Genomic DNA, 20399 nt, shown 5'->3' with positions numbered 1-20399 from the left:
CAAGTGCGAAGTGTGTTTTTTCTCTTACAATGGCGTATCAGAGATGCGGGGATTGGTGGAACTGATGTTATGGACATGGCTAGTTTTTATTGTAACTTTTTTGGAGATCGTCTAAGATTTCTTAAGCCATACAATTACTCTACATATTGCAATCAATGGAGTATTTCACGCATTTTCTCCAACCTCTTTTAAGTTAACCTTCTATGTGTATTTAGTTTATGCCGAATTTGAAGAAAAATGTTTTATGAGTAGTCTGTTTCTAATATTATTCCTTTACCTTGTAATATTCATTTGCTAGCATGTTCTTTTTCTTTTTATTTTTGGTCATAGATTTGCTGGCATAAGTGATTAAATTTGACTATGCTTAGTTGGGACAAATAAGCAGGTGAACTTTAGGAAAGTTGTGTAGAAATTATCATATGAGCATAATCAAAACATTACTTGCCAATACCACCTTGTGAAAATGGGAGTGGTGGACAAATAGAACTTCATATTACTCTTGATTTTCTGGATCTTTCTAATGAATCGTTTTACTTTGGTTGACATGGCCTTAGAGACTCCTCATGACTCTAAGTAGCATAGATACCTTATGCAGATTTTGTTCCAGAGGTTGGGACTTGAAAATTAAGGGCTAGAAAACCATAAATATGAACTAAACTTACTGATCTTATAGTTGGAGTTTTGCGAATATAAAGAAAAACATGGCATAACTCCATAATCATACAAAATGGACCAGAGGGAAACTGTTGAAGCAAAAGTTCCAGTATCAAACTGATATTTAAACTGTTTCATATTCCATTTCCATAGAGAAATCCATGCTTTGGAGTATAGCTTCTTGCATAGTTTCACTGCTAGAGTGCATCAATGTTATTATCACCTTTCAATAACTGAGGCTCTTGGAACATTTCCAAGCGTCTTTGAGTATTTCTCAATCCTTCCAACTCTGTTGATACTTCTTTCATAGTGGGCCTCTTTTTCCCATTCAACCTCAAACATCTTGTTGCAAGCTCTGCAATAGTGCGAATATGCTCCTCCTCTGCTTCTCTAGCCACTCTAGGATTCAAAATCTGAACAAGTTTATTTTCCTTTGTCAATGAAATGAAAGATGCAACCAGGTTTTGCCCTTCATCTTTAGCAAAAGAAAATGGGGTTTCCCCAGTTAGTATCTCTACAAGCGTAACTCCAAAGCTATAGGTATCACTTTTATCTGTGAATTTACTAGATTGGTAGTACTCTGGATCCATGTACCCAAAAGTTCCCTGTACTTGTGTGGTTAAGTGAGTTTTGTCAAGTGGAACTAACATTGAAGTCCCAAAGTCAGATACCTTTGCACTATAGATATCATCCAAGAGTATGTTGGAAGATTTGATGTCTCGATGAAAGATGGAGTTTGATGCTGCTGAATGCATATATGCTACAGCTCCAGCAACTTCACATGCAATTCTGAAACGAGTCTCCCATGAAAGGGATGATTCAAGGTCTTTCTCATGAATATGATGAGAGAGAGTTCCATTAGAGATGAACTCATACACTAGTAATGGAACCTCAGTCTCCAGGCAACAACCCAACAATTTCACTATGTTCCGGTGATTTATTTGGGATAAGATGAAAACTTCATTAATGAATTGCTCAATCCTGTTTTGATTGATTTCTTTTGACCGTTTAACTGCGACTATGGTGCCATCAAGTAACATTCCTTTGTAAACTGTGCCATAGCCTCCCTGACCAAGAATCCGGCTCTCTTTGAAATTTCCTGTTGCTTCCTGCAGCTCTTCTGCAGTAAATATCTTTGCTACCACAGTACTTTTTTCAGCTTGGAATTTTTGTTGTAACAAGAACCCACCATTTTGCTTGAAATATTTTTCTTTCCAAATTCTGCTTCTTCTTTTCCTCAGGAATTGATTTAACTTGTAACCAAAAGGAAGCAAGCACAAGAATACAGTCCCAATGCAAACACCTGAGTTAATAGATAAAGAAACATTGTACCAAATTATTTGATGTTCCAAATCTTAATGAATTTAGTGGAAATCTCATTCATTTTCTCAGACAGAAATTAAGAGTTTCAAATGGTTATGAGGCAACAACACATGTCCATTTGGTAAGAAAAGAGAACAAGAATTGTATAGAATATGACAACAGATAGTGAATGAATTTATTCCTCTTTCCCATTAAAAATGAGACTGCAGCTTTCTGCCTAGCGAATAGTTTTTTTTAATTCTTCTTTAGGAAAGTGATCGCTTGGGTGGGGGTAAGTGTGTGTGTGTGTGTGTGTGTGAGAGAGAGAGAGAGAGAGAGAGAGAGAGGAACATACCGATGATAACCTGTTTGACTGTAAACTTTTTACCAACACGTACACAATCGAGACCCCTGAGTTCCATTCTGTTGTGTAACCACTGGGACATTTGCAGAAGGATGTCCCGGGATTTTCACTGCAAGTCTCATTTTTGACTGGAACCAAAAGAGGAGTAAATGGGTAGATGGTGTCGTTCCCTGACAACATGTTTGCATCAAGTACGCTCTGCTCATCTACCCCAAACTTGTTTCCAATCAAAGAAACATTGTCACCCCAGGTGACCATATAAGCCAGCAGAGCAATAACCCCATTTTCCAATTGCCTTCCACTAGGACATGCACATCTCATCGGAACCGTCAGCTCCACACCGGCGGTAAGATCTTCAGATTCATAATAGTTTTGCTCTCTCAAGGCCTGGCATATAGGCAGGCCCTGGTAGGTTTCATTGGCTATATCGAAATAGTTCTGAGAATCCTTAACAGTGTAATGAGTGACATGCTGATAGATATTCCCATAACATGAACAAGAGACTGGAACAATGATCAACTTGTCAGTGGGAATTTTGTCATCTGATGAGATGTTGTTACTTGAGCCTATGTAGGAAGCTTCAGTGCCGAGGAGGTAGGCGATGCTAATGGGATTGTCATATGGCGGCTGGGATCTGAATGTGACATAGGACCTGCAAGACTTTAGAGGGCCATTACACTGGTTCCCTTTTGATATGAAAGAGTTGCATTCTAGTTGTTGGTTTTTCGTGTATTCTTGTTGGCAGTTCGATGATTTACTGAAGAGAAACAGGAACAAGAATACATAGAGGATGTAGAATAAGGGTAGGCTGTGTAGCTTCATAGAGGATTTCAGCTTCTGCGTCCAAGATCGATATATGCAGAGCAGAGCAATGAGACTAAATTTTCTCCTCATGTTTAAGCTACAAGAATGACGAACAATTCATATCATCAGGAATAAGAAGTAAAAATAAAAACTTTTCAACTTGAAAACAATGCAGTGTATCTTCTACTCTTCCAGTCTTCATATTTTTCCAATTTGCAGTCAAAACTTGGTTTTTGACCAATCAATGCCTTCCCATCCTTACAAGTCACAAACCAACCACGCACTCACTTTCTTCTTACTTTCGTTATCCAATATATTCCAAGCAGACCAAATGACCCCTCCATGAGAATTAAGAAAGCCTCACATACACAATGATTCCACGCAGACCAGATTTGACAATTCCACGTACACCAGATTTTACACGTTCCTTGTACTTGTGTGGTTAAGTGAGTTTTGTCACGTGGAACCAACGTTGAAGTCCCAAAGTCAGTTATACTTATCATCCAACAGTATGTTGGAATGGAAGATTTGATGTCTCGGTGAAGGATAAAGTTTGATGCCGCGGAATGCATATATGCTACAGCTTCAAGAAGATTGCGCGCTTTGCCTAAAAGACTTTTAACCATTTTTAAAAATTTTAGAATTTTGTACTCGAGAAAGGGTAATCGGAAAAAAAAAAAAAATTGTTAAAAGTCTTTAATTTTCTAAATTTATCGGTCTTTAATTTTCTAAATTTATCAGTCTTCTAAAATTGAACAATTTAGAACCTAATCTTAATCTGAAAAGTCAATATTTCCCTTCGTAATTTTGTTGATCTAGTTAAAATGTGAAGGGCAGAACTGATTTTGTATATTCTCCAAATTTAACAATTAGTCTACCTGAATCTATCTGCAAAAACAAAATGTCGTTCTTAATATTTGCTTATTGGTCCAAATTTTATGCAGATCAGGACAACAATTGATGTTTAATAACTTATGTTCCTCTTTTTTATTTCAGCTTTCTTCATTTAAACCCTTAAACAATTTGCCTTTGCTAATTGGTACTGCGTTTTTTTTCTGTAATGCTTGCTGTATTTGCTATTTACTCCTCTCCCAGAAATAGAAGGAGTCAGTCGAATCTGTACAGGAATCAAATCCAAGTAAAAAAATTTTATTTTGATGCTTGGATCCCCGATGAAAATTTTGTTCTTTCCACGATTCAGGTTTGATCGTGTTTACAAATTAATTGATTTTTCTTGATCACCCATGATCGTATTTACTTACCCTTTTTTAAAAATTTTATTAAATTGACTTGAACAAGCGACAAGATCTAGATGAGAACAAAGTAGGTCCTCACCGATGAGGACTTGATCATTATACCACTGGAATTTTATATAATTTGGTATCTGATATATTAAATGCATAAAATATTAATAATAAAAATTTATGTAAACGTGTATGCCTATAAAGGTTAAGAGCAATATTTTCATGGTTGTGTTTTTAACATTACACTGCGAAGATGAAATGCTTCAAGGGATTTTATCAACAATGATAATTAAGAACTATATTGATGACTTGAAAATGTTGAAAAATAAAGTCGTTGCACTATACAAATACATGTTCTTTCATAGTTTTGCAACCCCTTTTTTTTTTTTTTTTTTTTTGTGGCAGGGCTCCACTATGCAGTTGTATCTTGAATGAATGTCGCCTCCCTCAATTTACAGCATAACTTACAAACCTGGCATCATCAAACAGCTGATTTACGGAAAACAAATTAAAGTATACCAAATAATCATATATTGGTTACCTCTTTCCCGAGTAACATAAATCTCATCCTATGTGGATATATGTAGTACATTGATCAAGAATGAGCAGAAGAAACTTCACCTTTCTGACCAACTAAAGAATCCCCTTTTGAAACACCTGCAGATGTGTCCACTTCAAATGGAGGACTCTCCAATTTGGGCAATATGGGAGGTTTTATTCTTCTAGTGACTGTCATATTCAAACCTTCTGTGGTGTGGATTGTTGCTCCAGTAGTCATTTTCACCTGCATGGAGAAACATTGTTTACATAGAATCACATGCTGTAAGTTCAATAATATTATAGGAGTTTAAAAATTACAAGTTCACTTTGCTCATAAACTTCATTATGGTTCTCAACAATACAACCAAATCCTCTCCCAGTATTAGCCATCAACTTCTAAATGCTTTGACTGTTAACTCTGGTTAACCTATTTATTTCAACGGTCACATCGGAAGGTTTAAAGCAAGCTGACACTGCTGACCCCAAGAGGCTGACAATCTCTTGGTAGTAGAAGTTTGTGTTCGCCATTGAACTTTAATAGCTTTATATTGGCAACACATATATGCAATTTGTTTCAAGTTAACCACGAATTATCTGTATCTCCTATAAAACAAATATATATATTTGTATCTGTAGATGGCTCACAACTACCCAGAAGGGGAGGTCTCATGTGCCAACTCTGTCCAAAAGAGCTAGCCCAAAGGATTTTCCTGGTTATCCACTGTGCCAGGAGGGGAGAAACTAGACATGGTCTGAGATTACATGTGGTGCCCCACAACTTTATGAAAAAAGAGGAAATAATTTTAAAACCATTAGTCAAAACTTCTAGGATGTGTCACATCACCAACAAATATCAAGTTTAAAGCAAGGAAATAACCTAGGGCTACTTACCTCAGGAGCACCAAGTGCCATTTGAAAGTTAAATCTTTGAACAAGCATTGCAAGTGCTACTACAGTCTGTAAATCATCAAAGAGACCGTTTCAAAATACTTAATTGTGAATACTTGTAAATGGTCATCATAAGAAGCATGCGCAAATTTCAGTGATTTATATTCAAAAGATATAAAAGTATTAAAATCACAAAAGTTGACCATCCAACAAGTTCAAATATTTAAGTTACCTCAAGTGGCCAAAAAAAAAAATTTAAGTTACCTCGTATGTGGCAAACATGTCACCTACACATTTCCGTGGTCCTCCACCAAAGGGCAAGTAACTGAAACAATAATTACCACTGTCATTTACTTTTGAAAAAAAATAATAATAAAGCGATACTAGAGATGAAACTTCAAGAGAAATCCAACCCTGAATGCCACATTCCCACCCCAGTCCCTAAAAATGTCAGAAATCATCGTAACTACTAAGAAACTGCAGTATTCTCAAGTTATCTGGTAACCAGATTAATTTTGGAACTTCAATAACAACATTCAGAACTTCAATAACTAAACAGATTAATTGTAACTCTGGTAAAACAATAATGAGAAAAAAAAAAAAAAAAAAAAAACCAGATCAATATTTTGAAACATGAATCTGTTTTGTAAAACAAGCAGAAAGATTAAATACCTAAAATTTTGGTTTGTCTCATTTGGATTGGGTCCATCTAATGGCCATCTTTCAGGCTTAAACTTATCTGCATCATCCCAAATCTTTGGACTGCGATGCAGATTCCAAATACAAATAAAAATATCCTCATTCCTGTAAGATAAAAAGATAGTAATGGCATTAGTATGTTGCATAGAAGTAATGATATATATGTATCTTTTTCTATAGCATGCTTCTAGGATACTATCAAATAATTTATACATGAAAGCTACTGGTTCCATTAGAAATTAAAAGATATTCAGGAAAATGCACACTAAACTATAAATACCTATTATTATTTGTTCATATGATCAAGGAACAATTTTATTTTGAAAAAAATATGCTACAGAATAATCATGCAGTATGATATAGATAACTGAACGGATGACTGAATCTCGTGTATCAATATGCACAAGTAAAAATAAACTTGAAAAGGAGGAATTATTAAAATTTTTATCCTAATTTTCCAATATTGGCTTGCTTCGCCGGTTTCTCTGACTTGATTCTTCTCTGGTCAAGTAGCCTTCCACCGGGAGAGAAGCGCGCGGGATGAAATTGCTGATGCTGTAGGTCACTATTTAACTCATTCCCATTGTATCATAAGGGAGGGTTCTGAGTTGTCAGTTTGTTCTTAGATAGATGCAAGTACTCAAAGACTCAGGGCACAAGACTTAACTACAGCCATTACATTAGATTTCAAAAGTTATCAGTTAAATATTTTCCCTTTGGAAGGAAACTGCGATTATTTCCAGTTAGGAATTTTTTACTTCCCATTTAAAATTTTTTACTTCCCTTTAATTAACCAAGTTAGTATTATAAATTTATAATATATAGAACTTTCCTTCTGAGGTGTTTCATTGCATACAAATGTCATATATGAGAGTTTCATTGTAAAGCACTGCCTGTGGAATATTACCAGAGGTCCACAGACAGAACATATCTCTCCTGTGAGATAATACAGTAGAACATACAGCATATGAAAAAGACAAAAAAGATATAATTAAGTAGGTAAACTTTTTTTCTTTTATAGGGTTCTTGGAAAGAAAACAAACAAAAATAAAATATTAACCACATATATTAATAGAACTAACAATAGCTTTTCTAGGTATAACCTTTTTATCGGGTAGTTTCCAAGCTCATCATCCTCGAGAGAACGACGAATTAACACAGGTGGTTGTGGGTAAAGCCTCAAGGACTGCAATGGAAGGAGGAAAGTTAAACTAAACAATCAAAACTGACCATAAATATAGAAGATTAACTTTTTAAAATCAATCTGATAAAAGCCGATAGGCTTACTTCATTGATTACTCGAGTTGCATACTTGAGTTTCTTCAAGTCTTCAATGGTTGGAAATCTATCTCCTAGAACGGAATCAACCTAAGAACACAAAGTAATATAAATTAAAATTAAGTGATAGCATATAGACCAAAGTATTCATGATTATTGATTCTTTTGGTACAAATATGGATGGATTAATGCTATAGAATACCTCCTCTTGGAGCTTGGACATGACCCTAGGCTCCTGCAACCAGTCAAAAGGTCAAATCACGATGACTTAGATTTTCGAATCATGCATGATAATTTGTAGCCCTCATATTATATGAGTCATATGTATAACAGTTGGAACTTTCGGATCTTCTTTAATTACGTGCTGTAAATTCATCACATCCTAATAGGGTTTTGCAAGCATGCCCAGATTTATGAGTTGGTATAATTCTACACCTCAAGTAAAGACCCATATAATGTAAGAAACTATTTCTTTACTAATCCTCACGTGTTACCTTAGAAAGAAGATAAAAGGTCCATGTTAAAACTGCAGCTGATGTTTCATGCCCAGCTATAAGCATTGTCATCAAGTCATCGCGGAGTTGCTTGCTAGACACCTACAAACAGTTGTGTAAAAGGTTTAATCATTTGAGCTACTAATATGCACGTCTGGTAGTTAGCAGTTACATACATCATCCCCAGATGCCAAAAGGAAGTGGAGAATACTAGGATCTTGTTCATTCATGTACTCCTCATGAAACTGTAACTCTTCTTCGTCTACCATCCTCTGCAGGTGTAGAACAAAAAGTAAAAGAAAATTTGCATCAGCTTAGCAGCCAATCAGCCATGCTTCCAGTTAAATTGCCCTGGAATTTTTTGGATAAGTAATGAATTTTCTGTTCAATACATGACCAGGTCCACCAATATAGGACCTGACTAAACCCCAAGTTTTTTTTGGTCTGAAACCCCGAGACTTTAAAAGCTAAAATTCAACAATCAAGCTTGAGAAAGATCCCAATTATAAAAATATATGCCTTTTCCAAAATGATTTTTTTTTTATTTTTTGCTAAGCCTTTAAAATTATAATTAGCTGCACCATTAGCGTGCCTTGCGCATTTACTGAAATAAGCATCCTTATGGTTGATCAATTTATGTTTCCTTATTCCTAGTTATGTTTCCTTATTTCCAGGATGACTCAGAGAAACCTATTAAAGAAGGCACCTGCAGTAGCAGACTGGAGATTCTTGAAATAGACTTGTTTGAAATCCAATTGGATTGGAATTCAATGGCCCTTCTGTATTTATATGCACAACATATTGGAAAATATATCCACAAGAGAAATGAAAAAAACAAATGAGGACCACAGCTGTGTTGTGCCAAAAATTGATGACTTTACCTTACATATTGCAATCAGATCATCCAGTGTACCATTGATTAATTTGAGGGCTGTCGCAACCTTTTTCTGTCGTGGTGAAATGTCTTTCCATATTGGGATCTCCCAGACTGGTATTGGTGCAACACTACGATCTTCTGCTTCTCTCAGGACAGTGTAAACAGCCTGCTCTAGCCAAAATACAAAGACATTAATATGAAATCAACTTCAAAAGAGAATCAATGAAGATAAGTGAAACGTAAACAGGAAAGAACCTCATATAACTGAAGCTAAGATAAAAGGAATGAAAAGGATACCTCAACTATCCCAGTGTCATTGGTTAATGAATCAAAATCATAATTAAAAAGTGCCTTGCCAATGATGTCGAGTGTCAAACGAGAGAAAAGTGACTCCATCTCTACATCTTCCCCATCAGATGCAGCGACATCTAACTTTTGGCAAAGCCTATCTGTAGCTTGTCCGAAGAGATTAATCATAGCTGCTACATACTGCAGTTTTAAATCAAAACAGAAATCAACAACATAAACTGGTCAATTAGAAACTAGTTACACATTGTTTCTAAGGCCTGCTTCAAGGTTTATCTAACAGTGAGGTAGCTCCAAAATTCTACAAGAAATTGGACAAGGTGCTTATAAGGCATGCAATTCACAAGAAGCAGCGTAGTCAAAATTGTGCTCCATTGTTTCTTAATAGTTATATGTGCAGTTTTTTTAATTAATGCAAGTTATTTTTCATTATAAAGAAAGATCATTTTCCTTCATATATGAAGGAAATAAATTTGCTCCTTAAAGTTTTGAAAATTGGTTAATATATATAATATTTTAATCGTTTTTGAATCACAAGGAGCAATTCGGAGGAATAGACAGTCTAGAAAAAAACCAAATAACTGTTCTAGAACGGTTATTCCTCAAAATTGCTCCTTGTGATGCAGGTGCACTGTAGCATTTAGAATATCAAGATGCAGCAACACCTATGATACAAGTAATATTTTAATTGTATCAGCACATCTTTTTCCTCTTCATTCTGATTTTGGTTTCTATATCTCATATACTACAAACATAGATATTTAGTACCAAAAATGCATTCCTTCTAGCAGTGACGAACATTGTGGGCTGCACAGCCAGCAGCCCATGCAAATTTTTTACTTCTTAGCTTTACCCATGTAAGATTTAACCCCAGCCCACCCTTATATCTAATACTGGATTCGTCCCTGCCTCCTAGGAAGTAGGAACTGGATACCTTTCCAGTGCTTTTGCCTTTGAAAATATTGAATTTAAAAAGTCTCACATTTTCTCCTCAAAACTAAAAGGAAGTATATTTGAAAAGAGCAGGATAAGAATCATACCTTCTGATGCAATGCAGGGACTATAGCACGTCGTCGAACACGCCATATTTCACCATCCGCTGGGATGAGTCCCGTCCCCATGACAAATTCGAGAATTTCAGCCAAAATTCCCTGCACCACAAAGTGGCTATCAATTGAGTGAGTGAGTGAGTGAGTGAGTGAGAGAGAGAGAGAGAGAGAGAGAGAGAGAGAGCTGGAAAAGAAATTACCAATCGGTTTACCTTTGAATAAGCCTTTGAATTATCCCTTAATATATGTTTGGCAATGGAAGGATCAGAAACTATTAAAAAGGACTGCAGCAAGAATCAACAAGTAAATCACCAAAAACACAGTGGCAATCCCGTCATAACAATCAAGTAAGTTTGAGAGAGAATATTAACATACAATAAGATTCATATTAGGAAATACCAACCTTTGGTCCAAAGGTCAGCCTGTAAATTCCACCATATGTGAGGTAAAGCTCATATAGTGGGATGAAAAAGGCCTCACTTCCAAAAGCACTAATTGATCCTCTTGCCTCTGGAATTTTTGGATAGTCTTCATCCCCATCAACCCAACTGAATAAAAATTCTAGAATCTCCCTAGGAACACCCAACTTCGACAAACCATTCCTCAATTGAGATGGATAACTAATTACCACATCCAAAAGACTTGGAATTATGAATAAATAAACAATAAATGACGTATATTAACACAAAAATTACTTTGAATAATGAAAATTAGCTTATTTTTATGCATTCCTAGATACTAAATTACTTCCACAGGTCCACAAAATAAAATAAAACACTGGGAAGAAGACCTTAAGCCTTCACATTATGCTATAAGTATCATAAACTAGCATACTCAGATGATCTTTTACATCCTTAAGTGAGCTAAAACTAGTAGACCTTCTTCTCCATGCAAATTTAAGCATACCCAGAAGACTTTTCACCACCAAATACATAATGTTAAAACAAAATAGAGCTTATAAAGCTAGCTTTTGCTGGGATAGTGGGATTAGGTATGTTAAAAATTCAGTGAAAAATTGTATTCAGCAAATTTAATCAAATTTAGCTGACAACATAAGAAAACAAACTCCATAGTTCATTCTCTAAGTATACCCAGATTTCTTCACAGTGAATTCTCCGGAGGCAATCCGAGCAGACAGCTCAGCACGCCTTTTCTCTTCAAGCAACTGCTCCACGCTCTTCACAGCACTGTCCCCTGAATCAGGCTCTCTTCCATTGGAAGAGGAGCATGTAATCATACATACTGCAAAAACCCACCAAAAGTATTAACAAAAAGAATGAATAGTAAGCAAAAAGAAGCTCAAAAATTGAAACTTTAGTGGAATGGACCTCTTTGCTTTGGGAGTCTGAGTCTGTCTGAGCGAAGCTTGGTTTGGAAGGTTTTGGAGGGCATGGACTGAAGCAGAGGAATAGAGGCAGCCATTGGTTATGGGACTGCCTCAGGATCGGTGAGGCTGTTAGGCTCTGCAAGTAACTCACAGAGAGTATAAGGAAGGAAGATGATAATGCGAAGGCCAAATGTGGCCGTTTTCTACTGTACACACACTATGCGTGGGTGGGTATCTTTTCAAGTGGTACTTCCTCAGCTAACTGTTTGATACCCGCCCAATACCGTCCAAATGGGTCAACAATACCATTCGGATCACTACAATTTCATAGGTCATCAATTCACCATGACAGTAACCACTACAATTCGGTACTTCATCAGCTAACTGACACTCTTATATTTTATACTAATCTTTTTTTTTTTTTTGGTCGGGCATCGTATCCTAATCTCAACATTATATAATATAAAATAAGATATTAGTGGGTTAAGCATCTTAAGGTTAAGCTTAAACTTGTCCATGTCAAATTTATGTCTACTCGTTTAACATCATAATTGGTCGATCCGATTTAAATTATTTATTTTTAGATCATGTAAATTGTATCATATTGTGTTATCATCACAATATATCTATTAACAGATTGAATGAGTTGTGTCGTAATACTCGGTTAACATAACTCATATATATTAAGCAAGTTACACAAATCATAATAGGCTACGTATACAATTACTCGAAAATATATGCCCTTAAACATTTCACACCATTAATTAAATAAATCTTATCCTCTAATACCTCTAATTATACAACAAAAATTGCCACTCTTTAATTCGACGCTTTTAGTTCTAACTCTCTAATGTTGCCACTCTTTAATTCCACGCTTTTAGCAAGTAGAAATGTAGAATAGAGATGATGTTGCAAACCTAACTAGGGAGAATGAGGACGTTAAAAAATCTTTCATCATAATTCCAAACGATTTCAATGCCTGATAGTTTCCAAGGCTAAATCGTAGTTCTTGGTCCCTATTTATTTACAGGGCTAGAAACCATGAAACACAATCCTTGTAACAAAGAAAACGAATTAATGATCAGACAGGCAGACCCTCCATTGCTTTGAAGATGTCAGTCCGACTTACAATGCCTGTCCAACAAAATTTAGAAACCTGAGTCAGACCCACTTGAACAAAGTGTTTCAAATGAATCCAAAACATCTAGACACCTGCATTATATGCTAATTAAGGACATATATTTCTTCAGAGCTCTAAACTCACAAAAAACTTACCAACAACTTGGCCCTCTTCATTCACAATTGGGATCCTATGGATCTTTTCTTTAAGCATCACGGCTGCAGCATCTGCAGTTCCAGATGAAGCATCACTCTCAATTAATCCTCATTTACAGCATAAGTAAATTTGATGATATGAATGGCTAAAATCATATATACGACTGCCAACATGTGTTCATTGTATGAAAAAATGGAAAATGCTTACCTAAAACTGTTTTGTTGGGTAATAGGGTCATGGGAGGAGAGGACATGACTTCACCCACTTTTGATAATAGCTGCATTGAGGTGTCAAATTTGTAACCACACCCACATGTAAAAGATTATTAAAACAAGACTTCTTATAAACCAATTTGGAACTGTGCTAATAGAAAGCATTACAGTGACAATGAAACACACACGCACATACACAACACCCAATTCACCTGACTAAATCTTCCATGGGGCATGCCCCAGAGTCTCTCAATTCACCTAGTGTAGCCTTTTCGATCATTTAGATTATCTTAATTGTTCCTATAACTTGGTCACTTAAACAATGATCTTATCTTTGTTACACACCAAAGCTCTACCTCTAGGCTACTACAGGAGTATGGATAAACCCCATTCCTCCATTCCCAAATTTTCATATATCTTACTACCATCAAATCCTATCAAATATGTGATTTACAAGCTGAAGTTCAGAAAATTCCTATATTTTATGTATGCTTCATTTTAATGATCTAGCATTGTAATGGTAAAATATCCAGAGAGTCACAGACACGGAGAAAGATAGAGAGAGGACCCCATTGGAAGATCTTTGCTTGTCCTTCTTCGAAACAACCCCAATGCACTTGTACTGCCCATCAATGACAGGAAGCCCAGAAACAACATCAAAATTCTGATTGATCTCCTCCAGAGTCTGCTCAACTGTTGCTGTCCGGACTGTTGAAGACATCACCATTCCCAACAGTGCAGAAGGGTCCATCTGCAATCAAATTTCTAATTTCTCTTTGGTTAATTTCCAAATATAATAACATCATAAACACAAAAACACATAACAAATCCCATGTTCTTCTTCTCATTGAGCACAACACTAGCGGATTGAAAACAAAATTAATTAGTTTTAATTCATAAACACAATGCACAAAGACCTTCTCTTTGAGAATTCGGGGTTCAAGAAAAGCTCTGAGATCATCATAATTGAGGACAGAGAAATTATCAGGCCAAACTCCAGTTATGTTCTCTTCCGGGTGACTCTTATTTTTTTCTACTTTGCTGGAATTCCCATAGGAAGGTGAAGAAGAAGCACGTACAAGCATCAGTCTTTGTTGGGTGTTGCCAATAGTTATGGTTCTGTTTAAGATAGGAAAAGCTTTGTTATCATTGTGGTTGCGATTAGTAGTGAAGAGAAGCAAAGATGAGCCTGATTTGGGCCAGCATGGAGGTGGGTTTCGGAGAATAGGCGTGGCCTGTACGGACTGACACGCCATTATAGTTGTACAAGCTTGTTCTGTGCTCAGGTTTTTGCAGTTATAGTTTTCTTTTTCTTTCTTCTTTTGCTACGTTGGTTTTTGCAGTTACAGTTTCCTCCGGCTACAGTTGGGTATTGGACCAAGTCATAAGGCTGACTGGCTGAACTTAACCAAATGGGCTGGGCTCAAATGGGAATTCTTATTGGACTTAATTGATCCCAACCCAATTTGCACCAGTCAGGAATTGAACTTCACCCTGTGGTATATTTTGTTTTTAAATATTACTCTTTTTGTTTATTGATTGATAACTTCATATGGTTTTGTCACTTGGGAAAGCTAAGCAATAAAAATTTGTCTTACTTCAATAACATGGAAGGAACAACTTCAATTATATCTATATGAAATAAGCTCATAGGCCTTGTACAAGTATATGGGGATAAAAAATAAAAACAGGAAATGGTAACAAACACTGTTTATTATGCTGATGAAAAGCTCACAACTTGTTCACCAAGAGATTGACACCTTGTTCAGGCTCAATGACCAACCTTATAGCTGGTCTGTGGCAGTACTTGGGAGAGAGGGAGAAATAGAATTTAGATAGTATAAGAGTCATTAGTATCTTGAGCTCAATCATGGCCAAGTTCTGCCCAAGACACACCCTTGGTCCAACTCCAAAAGGCATGTACAAGTGTGGAAGCTTACAAGCCCCTGTTATTCCATTTGCAAATCTTTCTGGGTTGAACTTGTAGGCATCAGGTCCCCATATTTCTGGGTCAGTGTGCAATGTCAATACCATAACCCACAGGTTCACACCTTTGGGAACAAATATACCCCCAAATTTCATGTCCTTGAAGGCCTCCCTTGATACCACTGACACAGGGGGGTACAGACGCAATGATTCATGAATCACCATTGTAAGCTGCAAAAGCAAATAAACAACTTTTTCATTTTGTGAAAGAAAGTGAAAGTAAATATTGCTTATTTTCATATACAGTATAAAATGTTATGTTGACTGACTGTGAATCTAAACTTACTTGTTTCATCTTACGAAGCATGTCAGCATCCGGAATGCTTCCACCACAAACTTGAAGAACCTCGGCACGGACGCATTCTTGCCATTCTTGATTTGAGGCCAACAACATGAGCAACCATGTGGCAGAGACAGCAGTGGTCTCATATCCAGCCAAGTAGATGTTCTTGCAGTTATCCACAATGAAGCGATCAGTAGCCTCTTGGCTTAGGTCACTGTTTTTGGCACCCTCAAGTACCATTTGCAACAGGTCCTTCTCATATCCAGCTTCTGTTCTCTGCTTCACTACTTGGAGTATCAAATTGCGAACCTCTTTTTCCAGTCCCCATGCTTCTCTTCTGTTCTTTGTGGGAAGATGCCTATACATATCATCATGATCATAATTTAAGTGCATTTATTAGTCCAAAACAAACAATTGAGATTATAAAAGAAACATTAATATTAAGGAATATTAATATATTATATACATATACCTCATGCCAGGAATGCCAGTGGCCAAACATTTCCTAGACATGGCCACCTGGAGAGCTCTTAGTTTGTAAAAAATCTCTTGGCCTTTGGCAAAATTGCTCCCAAAACAGGCCCTTGAGATAACATCTCCAGAAAAACTTCTCATATCCTCATCAATATTAATTTCTGCAACTCCACCCTCTTTGTCAATCCTACTCTTCCATGAGTCTTGCAGGGTAAGTGCAGATTCTGTAATAAGATTTATCATCCCCTGCAAGTGTTTAGGAACATGGATTAGCATTACATAATATATTTTTTTGTTAGAATTAACATGTAGCTAATCTCATATAGTTATCCATTAATTTATACCTTAACCTTCTCCATGTATAATTCTGGAGCAAGGACTTTTCTCTGGTGTGTCCAAACAGGCCCATTTGAAGTTAAAATGCCTTGGCCAAGCAAAGGACCACGCTCTTTGAACTGATAGGTAGGCTTCCCCAAGTCCAAGGATGTGCATGTGGTTATTTCTCTCACAGCATCAGGTTCATTCACATACAATATCTGTGTGTTACCAAGTGAAAAGTTGAACACTTGACCTGCATAAGATTCACCAAAGCATGCCACATAATAGTACCGTTACACACAAGTATTTCTCGCAAGAAAGTTTGTGGTGTATGTTATATATAAATCTGAATTACCATATTTGTTTCTCCAATCCTCGAAAAATGGAAAGAGAGAAGCAGCAAGGTTGTGGGAAGTGGATGGAGTGTGAATTTGTGTTGTGGATTGAGCTTTCTTGATCTCTCTGATATTTCCAAGCAAAAAGGTAGGTGGTGGTCCATTGATCCCTTGCTTCCTGAGCATTGATCTTAGCTTTGCTGGTTTCAACACCAAGGCATGGTATAGACGTACAACCAAACACAGAAAACCAAGCAATGCAAAGGACATGAACATCTTAACCACCTCCATGGCTATGCTATGCTATCTTAACAAGAAGATCAGAAAGAATGAGGCAGTGGGATACCAAAGCTTTTGAGGCTACGTTAATATATATAGTGAGTTTGGCCGGACCATTTTGGCATATGAAAGATAAATAAATTATGTCCACAGGAACGTGATTTGGTCAGTACTAATAAGATTATAAGAAGAAAATCAGCCGGCTTGGCTGGAATCCAGAATCATAATTAAGGACAAAGAGATAAGTATTAATTTCATACATATGTATATATATATATATATATATATATATATATACACACACGGATATACTTGAAAATCGAATTGAAAACGGTAAAAAAACGAACTTTTGGGACCAATACTATAATTTGGCATATATGCATAATTTGATAACTCAGTATCATTGATTTAGTGACATTTCTCTTTACTTTTTTAAAAATATCTCAAGTTTAAATCTCCTATAAGTATATCATGAACTACAAGTCTACAACTAATAACCAAATGAAATAAAATAACGTATAGTAATATTAAGTGGCGGACCCAGAAATTACCGTTCAAATTTTAACAATCGACATGGACCATATAAACAATACCCAATATTCAACAAACAATAAAAAGCTACTAACTTATTACTTATTTGAAACCAATAAAAAATCAAACATAAAACGAGTTAATTACACTTACACCCCCTGAGGTTTATCTTCTTTTCACATACACCCCCTGGGGTTTCAATAATTACACATACACCCCCTGAGGTTTCAAAACTGTTGCATATAACCCCCTATAGTGAGACAAAAAATGATAAGAAATTATGCAAAAAGGCATACTAAGGGATAAAATGACCTAATAAGATTACTCAAGGTGTAAGGTTCAACCTCAATACAAATATTTTCTTTTTTGTTTATTTATTTTTTTCTCTTGTAGGGGGTTATATGCAATAGTTTTGAAACCTCAGGGGGTGTATGTGTAATTATTGAAACCCCAGGAGGTGTATGTGAAAAGACGATAAACCTCAGGGGGTGTAAGTGTAATTAACTCAACATAAAACATTCAATATTTCAATATAAAAGAAAAAAATAAAGAATTTCGGTAAATAAGCAAAGCACTCTCAGGTAAAAGATAAAAAAAGAAGTAAAGCACTCGATATAAAATAGTTAACCTCCAAATATTCAAGCACCCAACTATTATTACTTAAACAAGTATCCCTTTTACAAATACACAATACAGCAATACCAATTATCAAATAATCAAATATCAAAATTCATAGATAAGTCATGATAATGTGAAATCAAAGTGAAAAGCTTCTTTCCCTTTTCCTAAGGGTTAGCGATCTATTTCTATTATCTCGTAGGAACTTACCATTATGAATAAAAATTGAATTGGAGGAGTTTAAACACCAAAAATAAGTTTGGAAGTATGACTTCTCTGGCCTTAATGGCTTGATTCAAAATACAAAGAATTTCTGTAGACGTTGAGAGATTTGGAGAGATAGCCAACTTGGGCAGGTCCATTAATAAATAACAAAAAATTCAACTCAGGCGTGTTTTGCCCTACAGCTTGCTCAATTACCCCTATCAGCTTCTCTTTGAGGTATTTTGTCAAACACCTTGCCCCCCCACGCCCCACCCGTAAGAAAATTATTGGATTGTTGGGGGAAGCTTATGGCTGTGGCAAAGGGTGAGTGAGGGCAATTGCCTTCACTGGTCCCTCTCTAGGTCCACAGAGGAAGGGCAACCAAAATTGGCCGACGATCACATATTACAGTCATCAATAATTCAACATCTTCCTTTGTTTTGCAATAATATTCCAACGTACATAGTACCAGCCAAAAAACAATAATGATGTTCCATCCTAGGATCAACTTCAAATCAAAATTGCAGAAAAAGAAAATTATATAAAATAAAAGGATTTTATAAGAGTAATGTTAGGGAGACCATGTAATTATACCACATAATGTGGTTTCTTAGGCACTCTTTATTTCTTTCTCTCTTTCTAGTAAAGATAATTAGAAAGCCACGTTATATCGTACCACAAATGTAGAAATGACATAATCCTCTAACGTTACCCAAAATAAAAACATAGAGAGAACTTTTGCACTTGAATTAAAAAGGTCAAGAAGAACGTGCTGCATATATTAGAGGGAATCGAGTTTGTCTGTTAAACATAAGATTCCCCACCCCGACCAGTTTTGACTAACAGCTGGAATGCTTCTTGCTAGCTAATTGATAAGGACATGTTGATGTTACTTAACATATATAAAAACAGAATTCTCTGTTTAGAGTAAAAAATATCAATTAAAATATGAAATATGAAATTAAGCATGAATTTAAGTATTTAACTGTTTAACTGTTTAAGAGAGATTCGTTAAATATTTATTGAAAAGACTATTGGTGACGGCCCTTTTGAAACACGTTTCTTTACTTGCCGGCCGGACAACAAAAATCTCACAGCAACATAAATCTTTATTATATCCAAATTATTATATGATGAGAAATTGTGTTCTAAATTTCTTAATTCAATAATAGTATGTACAATGTATTTTATACAAGAAAAGAAACAATCTAGATCCTGAAACTATGTCTAGCTTACTGCCTTTTCTATACATAAAGAAAGTATTAACGCATGATTCCTGGGACTGCCTTTATCAAAGCTAGTTGACTTTACTTCTTTCCTTAACACTCCCCCTCAAGTTGGAATATATATTGATGATACCCAACTTGTCAAGTAAAGTTTCAAACTAGGAAGAACTCAAGGCTTTGGTAAAGAGATCCGCCGGTTGTTGCAAAGTGGATATGTGTGCGGTTTTAATCAAGCCTTCTTGTATCTTTTCTCGAATTAGATGACAGTCAATCTCAATATGTTTCGTTCGTTCATGAAATACTGGATTGGAAGCAATATGTAATGCTGCTTGATTGTCACAATATAGTTGGACTGGATGAGGGTGCTTCACCTGCAAATCATTCAAAATGTATTTTAACCATGTAATCTCGCAGCAAATGGTTGCCATAGAGCGATATTCTGCTTCAGCAGTAGAACGGGCTACCGTTGTTTGCTTCTTGGTTTTCCAAGATACGGGTGATTGTCCAAGCATAATACAATATCATGTGACAGACCTTCTAGTGTGTCGACAATGAGCCCAATCTGCATCACAGAAAGCCCTTAATTGAATAGGACTTGTAGCTGAGAGAAGTATACCTTGTCCAGGTGTATTTTTAATGTACCGTAGGACTCGATGTGCTGCTTCCAGGTGTGTTACCTGGGGTTTGTCCATGTATTGACTCAAAATATGCACAGCATAAACCAAGTCAGGTCGTGTGATGGTCAAGTATATTAGACGTCCAACAAGCCGTCGATATGAGGATGAGTTACCAACGAATTCTCCTTCAGTCCGGTTAAAGGACAAATTTTGT

General features: G+C 36.1%; 3 protein-coding genes and 1 pseudogene across 5 annotated transcripts; all 4 read right to left on the bottom strand.

Moving 5' to 3' along the window:
• Window positions 1-492: 492 nt before the first annotated feature.
• On the bottom strand, window positions 493-3314 carry LOC147280668 (putative wall-associated receptor kinase-like 16; annotated as a pseudogene). Its single transcript, XR_015122898.1, has 2 exons — window positions 2312-3314; window positions 493-1957 (listed from the first exon to the last, which is right to left on the bottom strand). The product of XR_015122898.1 is annotated as a putative wall-associated receptor kinase-like 16 (transcript).
• Window positions 3315-4561: 1247 nt separating this feature from the next.
• On the bottom strand, window positions 4562-12068 carry CYP97A3 (cytochrome P450, family 97, subfamily A, polypeptide 3). 2 transcript variants are annotated; one of them, XM_086247050.1, is made up of 17 exons: window positions 11828-12066; window positions 11591-11741; window positions 10903-11119; window positions 10712-10783; window positions 10491-10601; window positions 9442-9633; window positions 9149-9310; window positions 8444-8539; window positions 8268-8369; window positions 7976-8008; window positions 7783-7863; window positions 7599-7681; window positions 6469-6600; window positions 6061-6121; window positions 5800-5865; window positions 4990-5152; window positions 4562-4840 (listed from the first exon to the last, which is right to left on the bottom strand). In XM_086247050.1, exons 1-17 carry the CDS (start codon window positions 11919-11921, stop codon window positions 4833-4835), a joined length of 1824 nt encoding a protein of 607 aa, XP_086103176.1. In that variant the 5' UTR covers window positions 11922-12066; the 3' UTR covers window positions 4562-4832. The 2 variants fall into 2 exon arrangements, with proteins under 2 accessions (XP_086103176.1, XP_086103175.1); XM_086247049.1 differs by lacking the exon at window positions 4562-4840 and having other exon boundaries at window positions 4964-5152; window positions 11828-12068.
• A 753-nt stretch (window positions 12069-12821) lies between these two features.
• LOC147280666 (CBS domain-containing protein CBSX1, chloroplastic-like) lies at window positions 12822-14931 on the bottom strand. The gene is made up of 4 exons (XM_086246975.1): window positions 13883-14931; window positions 13310-13379; window positions 13102-13173; window positions 12822-12960 (listed from the first exon to the last, which is right to left on the bottom strand). Exons 1-4 carry the CDS (start codon window positions 14063-14065, stop codon window positions 12908-12910), a joined length of 378 nt encoding a protein of 125 aa, XP_086103101.1. The 5' UTR covers window positions 14066-14931; the 3' UTR covers window positions 12822-12907.
• A 65-nt stretch (window positions 14932-14996) lies between these two features.
• On the bottom strand, window positions 14997-17070 carry LOC147280665 (cytochrome P450 714C2-like). Its single transcript, XM_086246974.1, has 5 exons — window positions 16731-17070; window positions 16402-16628; window positions 16056-16303; window positions 15587-15941; window positions 14997-15471 (listed from the first exon to the last, which is right to left on the bottom strand). Exons 1-5 carry the CDS (start codon window positions 16999-17001, stop codon window positions 15046-15048), a joined length of 1527 nt encoding a protein of 508 aa, XP_086103100.1. The 5' UTR covers window positions 17002-17070; the 3' UTR covers window positions 14997-15045.
• Between the last annotated feature and the right edge of the window lie 3329 nt (window positions 17071-20399).

This window comes from Dryas octopetala, chromosome 6, assembly GCF_963921425.1.
Source record: "Dryas octopetala chromosome 6, drDryOcto1.1, whole genome shotgun sequence".
Classification (NCBI taxonomy): Eukaryota; Viridiplantae; Streptophyta; class Magnoliopsida; order Rosales; family Rosaceae; genus Dryas; species Dryas octopetala.
This window is presented reverse-complemented; position numbering and strand designations above follow the sequence as displayed.